Source organism: Barbus barbus (assembly GCF_936440315.1).
Source record: "Barbus barbus genome assembly, chromosome: 5".
Classification (NCBI taxonomy): domain Eukaryota; kingdom Metazoa; phylum Chordata; class Actinopteri; order Cypriniformes; family Cyprinidae; genus Barbus; species Barbus barbus.
This window is the reverse complement of record NC_136733.1, coordinates 27103416-27115145: the sequence shown is the minus strand read 5'-3', so window position 1 is coordinate 27115145 and position 11730 is coordinate 27103416. Positions and strand designations below refer to the sequence as shown.

The 11730-nt window shown below is 34.6% G+C and overlaps 3 protein-coding genes across 6 annotated transcripts; 2 read left to right on the top strand and 1 right to left on the bottom strand.

The window, feature by feature from the left end:
• Positions 1-1973: 1973 nt before the first annotated feature.
• LOC306869636 (uncharacterized protein) lies at positions 1974-5001 on the top strand. The gene is made up of 6 exons (XM_079416470.1): positions 1974-2220; positions 2316-2402; positions 2513-2554; positions 2794-2918; positions 3360-3449; positions 4295-5001. The coding sequence occupies exons 1-6, from the start codon at positions 2046-2048 to the stop codon at positions 4394-4396; spliced, it is 621 nt and encodes a 206-aa protein (XP_079272596.1). The 5' UTR covers positions 1974-2045; the 3' UTR covers positions 4397-5001.
• Positions 5002-5625: 624 nt separating this feature from the next.
• On the top strand, positions 5626-6575 carry LOC306869477 (uncharacterized protein; the record flags this gene model as incomplete). The annotated part of the gene is made up of 2 exons (XM_079416249.1): positions 5626-5765; positions 6344-6575. The coding sequence occupies 2 exons, from the start codon at positions 5626-5628 to the stop codon at positions 6573-6575; spliced, it is 372 nt and encodes a 123-aa protein (XP_079272375.1).
• Positions 6576-6681: 106 nt separating this feature from the next.
• LOC306869246 (uncharacterized protein) lies at positions 6682-10918 on the bottom strand. 4 transcript variants are annotated; one of them, XM_079415927.1, is made up of 7 exons: positions 10577-10918; positions 9997-10102; positions 9804-9849; positions 9103-9309; positions 8792-8985; positions 8602-8620; positions 6682-8511 (listed from the first exon to the last, which is right to left on the bottom strand). In XM_079415927.1, exons 3-7 carry the CDS (start codon positions 9811-9813, stop codon positions 8456-8458), a joined length of 486 nt encoding a protein of 161 aa, XP_079272053.1. In that variant the 5' UTR covers positions 9814-9849; positions 9997-10102; positions 10577-10918; the 3' UTR covers positions 6682-8455. The 4 variants fall into 4 exon arrangements, with proteins under 4 accessions (XP_079272053.1, XP_079272055.1, XP_079272052.1 ...); XM_079415929.1 differs by having other exon boundaries at positions 9804-9822; positions 10577-10684; XM_079415926.1 differs by lacking the exon at positions 10577-10918 and adding an exon at positions 10271-10342.
• Positions 10919-11730: the final 812 nt, after the last annotated feature.

Here is an 11730-nt window from a genome sequence, read left to right as displayed (position 1 = left end):
TGTACAGCCTCCCCCTGCTGGACGCATCAGGAACAACAGGGCCGTAAAACTGTCTTGGGCCGTAGATCTGCCTTGCTCCAGGTCTGCAGCCTCCCCCTACTATTTCTAAGACAATTAAAAGCTAGAAATAAGAGAAAAAATGAAAGTTGCTCAGTAAAAAGTGTTTGAACATTAAGATTTTTAATGTTTTTTAAAGAAGTATCTTCTGCTCAGAAAGCCTGGATTTATTTGATCCTAGGCCTACAGCAAAACAGTACGATTTTGAAATATTTTCACTATTTAAAATAGCTGTTTTCTATTTGAATATATTTTAAAATGTAAATTACTTCAGTCACACGATCTTTCAGAAATCATTCTAATATTCTGATTTGCTGCTAAAAAAAACAAAACAAAAATGATGATTGTTTATGATGATGTTGAAGACAGCTGAGTATCATTTTTTTCCAGGTTTCTTTGATGAATAGAAAGTTCAGAAGAGCAACATTTATCTGAAATAGAAATATTTTGTAACATTATAAATGTCTTTATCATCACTTTTGATCAATTTAAACCATCCTTGCTAAATAAAAATATTAATTTCTATAATTTCTTTTCCAAAATAAATAAAATCAAATAATAATAATACTGACTCCACACTTTTGAATGGTATAGTGTATAATGTTACAAAAGCTTTTTATTTCAGATAAATGCTGATCTTTGGATCTTTCTATTCATCAAGGAATCCTGAAAAAATTACTCAACTGTGTTAAATAATAATAATAATTAAAAAAGGTTTCTTGAGCAGCACATCAGCATATTAGGATAATTTCTGAAGGATCATGTGACTCTGAAACCTGGAGTAATGATGCTGCAAATTCAGCCAATATATTCAAATAGAAAGCAGTTGTACATAGTAAAATTGTATTTTGGATGAATGAAATAAAAACATATATATTACATATCTGTGGACTGCAGCGAGCCCTATACTTGCAACTTTGCTTTAAAATGCATAGCAAGATCTCCTAAGTGAAGATCATGATCACAAACGGAAATCACTTCCTGAAGTGACCATCGCATGTTCCCTTTGCTAACAGACTTCTGGAAGGGCCCTTCGTGAAGGGAATCAATAATGTGTTATATATTTTAGAATGATTCAATTCGTTATATATTGTGGTGTTTTAAGTGTAAGATTTAGATTGCCTATGCCCGTTTCTCTTCCTTCTTCCAACAACTGTGAACCCTTTCCCTTTCATAAGCAGTGCAAAACAGTTTCTGCTGACGTACATATACTACAATTCCTGCCAAGATTTACCAATAATTTTAAGAAATTAATTTTAAGTCAGAAGCCAGATAAGCAGTATGTTCCCATAGGATGGATTTGACGTTTTCTAAATAATTATAGGCTATACTTGTTGTAGACATGATTTGGCTTAGGCTTCCCACCAAGATACCTTGAAAGATATACTATGCAAAATGAAGTCCCCATAATATGAACAGAGCCTGACCAGAATGAGGATGTGTTCTTCAAAATGCTCACACCAGCCACGGTCAGGAAAACTGACTTAAAACTGCTTGCTCAAATGCATGTCAATGAGTGGAGAAAGACAGAGCAGTGGAAATGTGGATAAAAGTAAGAAATAGTTCTTGGGTGTATGCAAATGAGCAGCGACTCAATGGGAGTGCAGATAGTGATCTGCCTGATACAGTCTGAGAAGGAACACATTCTAGAAACCAATGGAATGTTTTCATTCTGCTTTATCTGACATTTTGCAGATTGTGTAACATTCATTTTATCATGATCATCAAGTTATAGTTACCTTTTTGTGTTAATGCTTCCCACTACTTCCTGTTTCTGTAGACAGAAACTGCACTGCTGTTTGTATATCCAACCATCTCCACACCATCATCAAGTGATGTGGGGAAGCGTGGTCTGACTATGGACAGAAAAGGAAGTGCAGAAGAGATAAGAAAATCAGCATCACAACTATTTTTTCAGCCTCAGAGGGTGTGATATATGATTCTAACAACTATATGCATGTGCAGTTACTAAAGTGCTTGCGAGTGTAATGGAGCTGCAGCAGCGTTTTTCTGATTCCGTGAATGATTATGAAAGTGAAGGAAATGCAGAGAAGAGGAAGATGCAGAAAAAATATGATGTTAAAACAGAAGATCTTTATCAAAGTCTTCAGTTTCCACCTACTGCACACCATGGAATTATTAACAGTACAACACTGCTCTCAAGTAAGATAACAGAGGATGGCTAGATGGATGGAACAAATTTTTAATGTTTACCGCTAGTGCAATCTTATTCATTTCTATTAATCTCTGTTTAACAGAACATTGTGAAAGAAAGTATGTGTTTTTACTGTTTGCTGTGAACATTCTTATCTCAGCCATCATCCTTGTCATTGTGGGCTTAAATTGTAAGTAGCATGGCACAGTATTTGAAATTTATTGAGTCACTAAATTATAATCTAGAAAAAAATCGTGTCAGTCAAATATTTCACATTTCTGAATTTACGTTTCCCCCTAGACTCTCACAACAGAGAAACACAACCAATAAAAGGACAAAAAGGTTCATTTTCATTTTTACTTGCTGGTGTAAAAAATGTACTTACTGGATATAAAGTGATTCACACATACTTCATTATTAGATTAACTGTGTTACATATCTGTGTTAAATGTTCATACATTGTTCTTCACTTTGGCAGTGTTGTGCAACTAAATGAGTTTATTGTGTGTGTATGTGTGTTTTTTATTTCTGTCAACAAACAAACTATTCTATAGTTCATACTATTCTTTGATATATTCCAGATATGTGGCTTCTCCATGACAATGTGTTTTATTTGTTCTGGAGTGACCACGGTGACTGCAGCGCTGCTGAGAGCTTCTGTTCTAAGAGAAATGCCAGTCTGGCCATTTTAACTGAGCATAACAAGGTGCAGCAGCTATTCATACACTCTTCATACATTTCTTTTCATGCATAGGTATTGGTTTAATTGTGTTTATTTAGAAGTGGAACTGAAACATTATAGAAAAAATTGCAACAGTACACAGGAATAATAAACCTATAATATTAAAAAATATACACAGAATGAAAAAGTAATTACATTAGTAGTTTACAAAGATAATATATGATGATGAGTTTATGAAGATGATGTGTGATTATGAGACTGGGTTGCACATTAAATTAATTGGTTCATATATTGAATGTGGGGTAATTTCAACCTCATAAATTGATAATTATTTTCAAAGTAATTTAGACTTATGACGTAATTTAAGATTTATGGTCAACATTTATTTTCATTTAAATTAATTAAATATGATTTTAAATCTTTTTGAAATTGAACATATTTTTTTAAATGAATGTGTATGGGCAGGTCTGGTTGATGTCTAGAACCAATGGAAAGCAATTTTTGGTCTCAAGAGCCACATCAGATGGATCTGGAGACACTGCTTCCCCATCAGTGGTATGCATTTGAAATGTACATCTTTTCCCCCATTTTCAAATTTAAATAGTGCTTTATATACACAGATTGTTTTAGAGCAGCTTTACAGGGATAAACAGGAAAATAATGATTCAACGATGCAAACAGAGATCAATTCTGCTGTAAAGCAGCTCTAAAAACAAACAAACAAAAAAACAATAGTGTCATTGTTCAGCTGAGGACAGTTCAGTGTTAATTCAGTTCAGTTCAATTACTGTGAAAAGATCTTCAATTATGAGATCAATTCAGATGTAAAGTATCATCCAGCTCAGGTAAGTTCTCAACCAGTGTCAGTACAGTCAATTCAGTAATATTACTGAAAATGATGTGTCCCCAACCCAACTAAGCAAGCCAAAGCAAGACAACAGTGGCAAGGAACCCAAACAGTGACAGAAATGAATAATATATATATATATATATATATATACATACACACACACACACACACATATATATATATATATATATATATATATATATATATATATTGCAGGGGACAGTGAAGAGCATGGGAACAGGAAGTGTGGTCGGGGGTTTGATTGTGTGATTGTGTTAAAATGTAGGCTAAAAAAGTGTGTGAGAAAAAAAAGAAATACGGGTAGAAAATATATTGAATATAATATACTGTAACTCAGTATAAAATTTTATCAAATATAATTTAATATAATATTGAAATATTTACAGAGCTTTGTTCCCAATAGGAATTTTATTATTTAAAATCAATACAATTATTATTCATCATTCAAATGAATTATATGTGTATAATTTCACATTTTGATACATTTCGGTAAAAATGTCCTTCTGACTATGTTCTGGTTGTGCCTCAGGATGATGAAGATCATGAATGTGGCATCATGACGGCTGAAACAGATCATGGAGAAGGATTTGTGTGTGAGAGGAGAGTGAATCCCATAGGCACAGCTTTCTAGAGCTTGTCTAAATGTAATGAATTTGGCTTCTTCTTTGTCTTATAATCATCATTACTTTTGCCCCCTTCTTCTAGCACTTGTCCTCATAACTCCAGTAGTTCAAAGTGATTCAGATTATCCAAGCCATCAATGGCTAGGAATTTTGAATTTGAGCTGTAATAAGAATAGCTCCTTGGAACATATTCAGCTTCCAGAGAGCAAATATATAGGCCTGTTTTTTAATTATTATTATTTTATTATGTCTTTATCATTATTTTAAAACATTATTTTCTACATTAGTTCATACAATATAAATTTTACTTACATTCAACTTGAAGTCATTTTTTTTTTTTTTGCTTCTTTGCTGTTCCTGTATATCCTCATATAATGTTTAATGCCCTATCTGTTCGAGGCAAAACTCATCTCTGTAATTAGACAATATCTGTATTGTTTCCAGAAGTTACTGATAAGAAGTTGTCTCCCTCCAAAAGTGTTTTATTGTTTTTTTAAAAAACAATAATTTTCCATTGTCTTTTTCTTGTTTGAAGAACACTTGATGAATTTGTTTCAAGGCAAGTGGAATCGGGCAGATCTTTGGATTTAATAAAATTCAGATAATTATGATCACTCGGTTTCCGATCTCTTGCTCTTCCCCTGCATCTGCCTTGACTGACTGAATATTAGATAAAGATCTAAAATTAAAACGGATTACAAAAACTAGACTGACTGCTTTATGCAAACACCTTAAGTGATCATTTCGCGCATATTTTCCCGGATTCTAGCGCCCCCTTCCTGTTATCTTTTGAAGTGCTGAACGTTTATAACCGTTGTTGGAAGTTACAAAACAGCAACAAAACGTAAACCTAACTAGTAACATCGCGCTGGTATCCTCACTTTAATTTTTAATCAAAAATATATAATGGCTGCAGTGTTTCTACTCTTTGACAGAGCACGTTCACTGATCAGAAACAGACCATTATTCAGGTAGGCTATATCAAAGATTATATTTATAACGTAGATCTTGCACTAACTTAAACTGAAAATCATTTGTTGTTGTTATCGTTTCATAATTCATTACAGTAGAAAGGTGTTTCATAAGGAGCTCTTGCAGCGTTAAATAGCCTATCAACCAATTAGCGATGAAACGTTTTAATTATACTGTTTACAGTTATTGTTCAGTATGTATTTCATAAGGTTCACTGAGCATATGTACATTTCTCAAAACAGTTCATGAGCGTGTGTTTGTAGGGATGGAATCAGGAGATTCTCTGTCACGGTGGCTGAACTCTGATGTCTTCGTCGTGTTTGTGGTGTTGCTGTTGCTCCTCCTGCTGGTCATCTTTGCTGTCTGTTGGCTCATAAAACGACATCACACACAGAGACCCACAGAGTACTAAAACACACACACACACACACACACACACAACTCTGTATAGCTATCTTTGTGAGGACATACATTCATTGACACAATGCAATCTCCAGCTCCTTACCTTAAGCCTACCCATCAGGACTAAGTGCCTCACCCAAACCCTTACCCAAATATAACCTGACCCCTAAAACAAAGTCTTGACCCTCAAACAGGCCTCTAAATGGGTCACAGAAAGGGGACCGGCCAAATTGTCCTCAGTTTACAAATTTGTCCTCACTCCGATGGTCTAAAACTCAAACCGGTCCACACACACACACACACACGTTTACCATAAACACTATATCAATCCCATGTACATCAAGAGTGTTTGTTCCTGTTCCTGGGATCTAATTTCCAGCAAAGTTCATCAGTTCTAGTCTTGATCCAACACACCAACACATCTGTTTGTAATTATGAAGTGTTCTTGAAGATCTTAATTAGTTGGTCCAGATATATTTGCAGGAAGGTACTGTAGATCTCCAGGAGCAGGACTGAGCATCTCTGCTGCACATTTGGCCTATGCCTTACATTATGATTGATCTCTCTCTCTTTTTCTCAAGGAAAATGGCCGAAATAGAGATTATTCCAGTTGATGGCACACACGTGGGGAACCCACCCAGATTTACCCTGAAGATTGTGACTGAGCAGACACATGCAACAGAGCTTGTGGAGATATTAACTCGTAGAGGTTGCTCTATTGAGCTTCCAGACCGCCATAACCCCTCTGTCTCTGCTGTTACAGAAGATGATGGCAATGATCAAGATTACACAAATGCATTACAGAATATATAAATCTTTGTGTAGATTAGGATTTTTTTAGCACAGTATGTAGTTTACTTCAATTGCTTAAATTAGAAATACAGAACTATGTACACAAGTAAATTGGTTATTATTTTTTAATAATTATAAAACAAACTTTATAATAACTTTGTAATAAAAACAAACATTTATAATAACAAAATGAATAATGCAAGACAGCATTTGTAAATTTTTATTCTTTTTGAAATATTTATGCCATTTTGTCAGAAAGAAAGTGTACAAGAAGAACATAGACATGAATCAAATATATATATAAAAAAATACTATTGTCTCCATGAGTCTACTCACAGGCTTCAGCATCCTCACAACCCTACACAAGACAAGCAGTCTGGATAACGGATGGAAAGATTAATCCACTGTACAAACTTCATAAAGGGTTGGACAAAATAATTCAAGTTACGTAATCAGATTATTTTTTAAGCAACTAGTACAGTAAAACATACCTTTTTAATTCAGAAGTAAATATCGGAAACTCAGAATATTATACAAACTTGCGATAATTAAAAATGTTAAATAAGACAAATATAATTTATGTAGGCCTAATTAATCCCATTTTAATAACCAATGTCTTTGCTGCTGACCTTCGATGATAAAATTCTATCATACTAACAAGCAAAAATGACACATTTGTTATTACAGAACAGTGATGAACTTTCTTCTCCTGCGTTATATTCTACTGTAGAGATGTGAATTAATTTACATTTCCTTCAGCCTGAGGCATATTCATTTCACTTTTGGTGTGAAAGGGCTGTTACATTTGTAAAAGAAGAATTTTTTATATTAAAAACAAACAAGCAAGCCCTGCCCCGATTTAAAAAGGAACCCATAAGTAACATAACACATTACTTTCCATAAAAAGGAAAGTAACATAATTAGTTAAATTTTTAGGGAGTAATGCAATATTGTAATGCATTACTTTTAAAAGTAACTTTCCCCAACACTGGCTGTGGGTGAAACCTGTTTGGTGTTTTAAGAACAACAGTCTTTATGATCATGACTACGTACACAAAGCATGGCAAGACTTCATCAACAAAGAACAATAGTGTCATATCAAAACCAAAAGTGAATGATATGGACACTATGGATTGCGTCTAAACAACACAGAACTACTGTAGCAAACTGCCCTCAATTTTAAATGTTCACCCTGAAGACTGAAAAAGTGACCACAGAGTACTTTACAAAGCCAACATCCATGAAAGGTCCAAATGCTAAAATTTTCATCAGACATCATGCTAAATTGCAAACAATATAATAATAATAATTTGTTACATTTATATAGAGCTTATGGTGTCATGATCGTAAAACCTGGGTGCGTGGAGCACCGAAATGAACTTCAACATATGCCCTGGCTATTTAAATCACCTGACTTTAATATTATTAAATCTAAGTCTATTCAAAAGTTGTATGAATCAATTCTAAGGCTGATGATACATGGGGCAACTTTTTTCGAGCAATGTTGCTTGTCCACTTTTCCATTGAGAATGGGTAACACATTTCTATGTGGATAATTTATATTGGTTGTGGGCCCTGTGTCTCACCTGGTTGCCTGTTGACTGCAACATTGCCCAAAATTGCCCGGCAACATTGCTCAAAAAGTTGCCCTGTGTATCATCAGCCTAAGAAGGCTGGAAGCTGCAAATGGTGGTAAAACACCCAATAAAGAAACTATTAACTATTTCCATGCATTCACATAATTTTGTCCAACCCCTATAGGAGCACCTTTGTAGAGCATCTCTTAAACATGACAAAAGGAGCCTGCAAAATGCATAAGGTTACATTTTGTTATCAATATGTATACACTATCAAAACATTTGAGAAATTAAAATTCTTTTCCCAGTGCATCTGTGCAGTTTTCAAACTGGAAGTTGGTCAGGATTTGGTAGGGGATCCTTTTTTTCATCACACTTTTCTGAAGATAATTAAGTGTAAAAACAAAAACAGTTATCTAATATGGCTTTTATGATATTATTAAGCATAATGAATTGACTGAGTAACTCACGTTGCTTCAGGGTACGTTTCTGGTAAGAAAAATGAGACAAGTTATTAGAAAGTTCTTGAATCTTAAAACTTACCAAAATTCTAACAAACACACACACATTATTGTACATGTCTCCATATGTAAACATGCATGTGAGGAAAAAGTTATACACTTGTAAAAAAACAAACATGCTATTGTAATGGCAACGCACCATTGATTTCAGCCATGTTATAGCATGTTCGTAAGCTTCATCATTTCTTTTACACTCTAGTAATCCTTTGTCCTCATAGAACAGACAGTCCACTGTAAGTGTATTCTTCCTGTTCACAAATTTATCGCTGTCTGACACAACAGCCTCAGGATCAAATGTGTGATGAAGAACCACTAAAATGACCGGCTTATCATCTAGGTTTAAGAAAGAGAAGATGTTTGTCATTTACCCAGTATATGTAACATATTATATGTTTCAGATTTTTTTTTATTAGGAATGCCATGCAATATCTTCTCTAAGCCATTTCTTACCTTTAATGTTACTGACAGCAGCATCAATGTCAGTTCCAGTGCGAGAAACAACTGGGAAGAAAACTAGGTCAATATCACTGGGCTTATTTTTCTTTTCTGCATTGTTCAACTTGATTGCTGATCCCAATGTTATCTTATTCTTAAGCTTTTTCTTGAATGTGCCAGCAATGTGTTTGACACTGGCAGGTGCACTGATGGAATATTTAACTGCAAAGAAAAAGCATAGTCAGGTGAGAAACACTGAAACCTCTTGGTTTCTATTAAGTTTGAAAGCTTGAAACGTCTTCAAAATATTATTACAAATTAGACATTTTAGAAATTTATGTAGCAAATTAGTTTTATGACAGATGGTAAATTGACAGACAACCTAAATTCTTACTGATAAGCTATATAATCTTTAATAATATCTAAATGCTATTTTCAAACAAACACAAACTGCTATGTTGAATTGTCATGCTATTTTAGATCTTATTACACGAGCCTGCTTCCTATTAAACAGAATGAAATGCAGTCATTATTTACTGGCTTTCATGTTGTTCTAAACCTGTATTCTGCCTGAAGACTTTTGTGCTTCACAGACGAAAGCAAGTAATTCAGGTCAGACTGGTTGGTTGACTTATTGTCTGAACTGCCATTTTAAGGCACGGATTACACTCACAAGGTTGCAACAATGTTTTGTAAAGTAATAATGTCTGACTTACTCGATTGCATCGTAATTTGCTGAAGTGGAGGGATGAAAAATGTTAGCTGCAAAAAGAACATGAGAGAGTTGGCTAATTAAAAGAAACCAGTTACATAAAGTTGCTTTTAAAAGGACCTGTGACAAGCGATCCAGATCTGTTTGAATTCAAATTATTAGGCTATCATCTGCAAACCTTGTTAAATTCCTCTTACCTTGTTTGTCTTGTTAAATGTTGTTGTTTATGGAAATCTCGAGGGGCGAAGCTGATGTTTGACCACCATGAAAGCTAAAAACGTCTGGTGTACGGTTTAGCAGAATCTGAAAGTGAAAGAAGTATTTTAACCTACGCCACACATTTCAAAACTGACCAGATCAGAACAGACCAGAGTCACGGAAAGAAAGCATAAAAATACAAAGGCTAGCCTATCTATTATTAATGTTAACCATGTTATAAAATAAATTCTTCAGTGCATATGCTGTGACAACCTCAAATTGATTGTAGTCCAAAGAATGTCAATGAAAACTCATAACAGCAGGTGGCGCAAGCTCCTAAACGGGACAAACTTTATTCCGCTTTTATATTTCTTAGGTGGGGGGATGGGTTAATATTTTCAAGTGAACGCTCGAAATACATTACATTAACTAACATTAACTAATCGAACCTTGTTGTAAAGTGTTACGATTAATTGTTATTAAAGCATGTTCACAAAAACACTGTTAAATTAAACAGAAAAGCAAGCAGGTGTGCATGATTTGGCGTGGCAGCCATACAAATAATAACCGTTTCCTTACCTAAATCCTGCGTTTGGACCAGGCTCGGTTGCAGAATCACACCTGTGCTTTTGAAATTCTTATCTTTTTCTATATACTAGTGTAGTAGTTAGCGTGGCCGCTTGTCATGCATGAAAAACACGTTTTATTTAAATTCTGAATATTTTATCGTAGCATGCAAAGAGTGCTTCCTTTAAATTGATTAAAACTGTCACTCATTCATCACGATCTCACAAAGTTCCAAAAAAACAAAACAAAAAACAATGAACGTAACTATACACGATGAAACTATTTTTAATGTCTTTGTTAGAAAGTTACGAGCAAAGAACTGCACTAGAAAAAAAGGTGACTGGAGCGGTGAGTGCGTGGATTCCAACCTAAACACCTCTGATTGGCCATTGCGTTTTACAACTCAACAAACATGTCTGTGATTGGCTACATTGGATAGTTTGCCAAATCTATTTCGCTATGCTATTATTACGAAGAAAACAGATCCTAGACCAGGGGTTATGGGCAGCTTTTCCATCTAAAAGCAACAGCAGGCAGTTGTATAACACGCCAAACTCAAGTCCGACCGTCGGTCCGAATGGGGGGCACAGGGATGTCCGTGCCCCCTCCCCCCGGCCCCTCCCTGGCGCATCTGGTCTGTAAATATTATAGGGGCATTTATGTTAACTTTTGAGGTTCATGACTGCCTATAAACCTTAGTCAACAAGTAACATTTGTCATTAAAACAAACAATAAATTAGCCAATTTGTTTAGCAACACTGATTCATTCTGGAACAAAACTTCACCTCTGCCTTCTGTATTAGATTGAGAACAACTCCAGCTAAAAGATACAAGAATAAGTGGAACATTTGTGAACCTGGACCACAAAACCAGTCTTAAGTCGCTGGTGTATATTTGTAGCAATAGCCAAAAATAAATTTTATGGGTCAAAATTATTGTTTTTTCTTTTATGTCAAAAATCATTAGACATTAAGTAAAGATAATTTTCCATTAAGATATTTTGTAAATGTCCTACTGTAAATACATAAAAACTTAATTTTTGATTTGTAATATGCATTGCTAAGAACATTTTATTGAAAAGAGAATTATCTGGCCAGGACTATACTTTATACATCCCAGTTTGGGCCTTTTTGCTAAATGAATAGTCTTCAGGATCCTTCATCTCT

Coding starts and splice junctions, on each gene's coding strand:
- LOC306869636 (XM_079416470.1), top strand. CDS start 2,046: ATGGAGCTGCAGCAGCGTTTTTCTGATTCCGTGAATGATTATGAAAGT. Junction 2,403..2,512: donor TGTCATTGTGGGCTTAAATT/GTAAGTAGCATG, acceptor GTTTCCCCCTAG/ACTCTCACAACAGAGAAACA. Junction 3,450..4,294: donor ACACTGCTTCCCCATCAGTG/GTATGCATTTGA, acceptor GTTGTGCCTCAG/GATGATGAAGATCATGAATG.
- LOC306869246 (XM_079415927.1), bottom strand. Junction 8,986..9,102: donor TGCTGTCAGTAACATTAAAG/GTAAGAAATGGC, acceptor TCTTAAACCTAG/ATGATAAGCCGGTCATTTTA.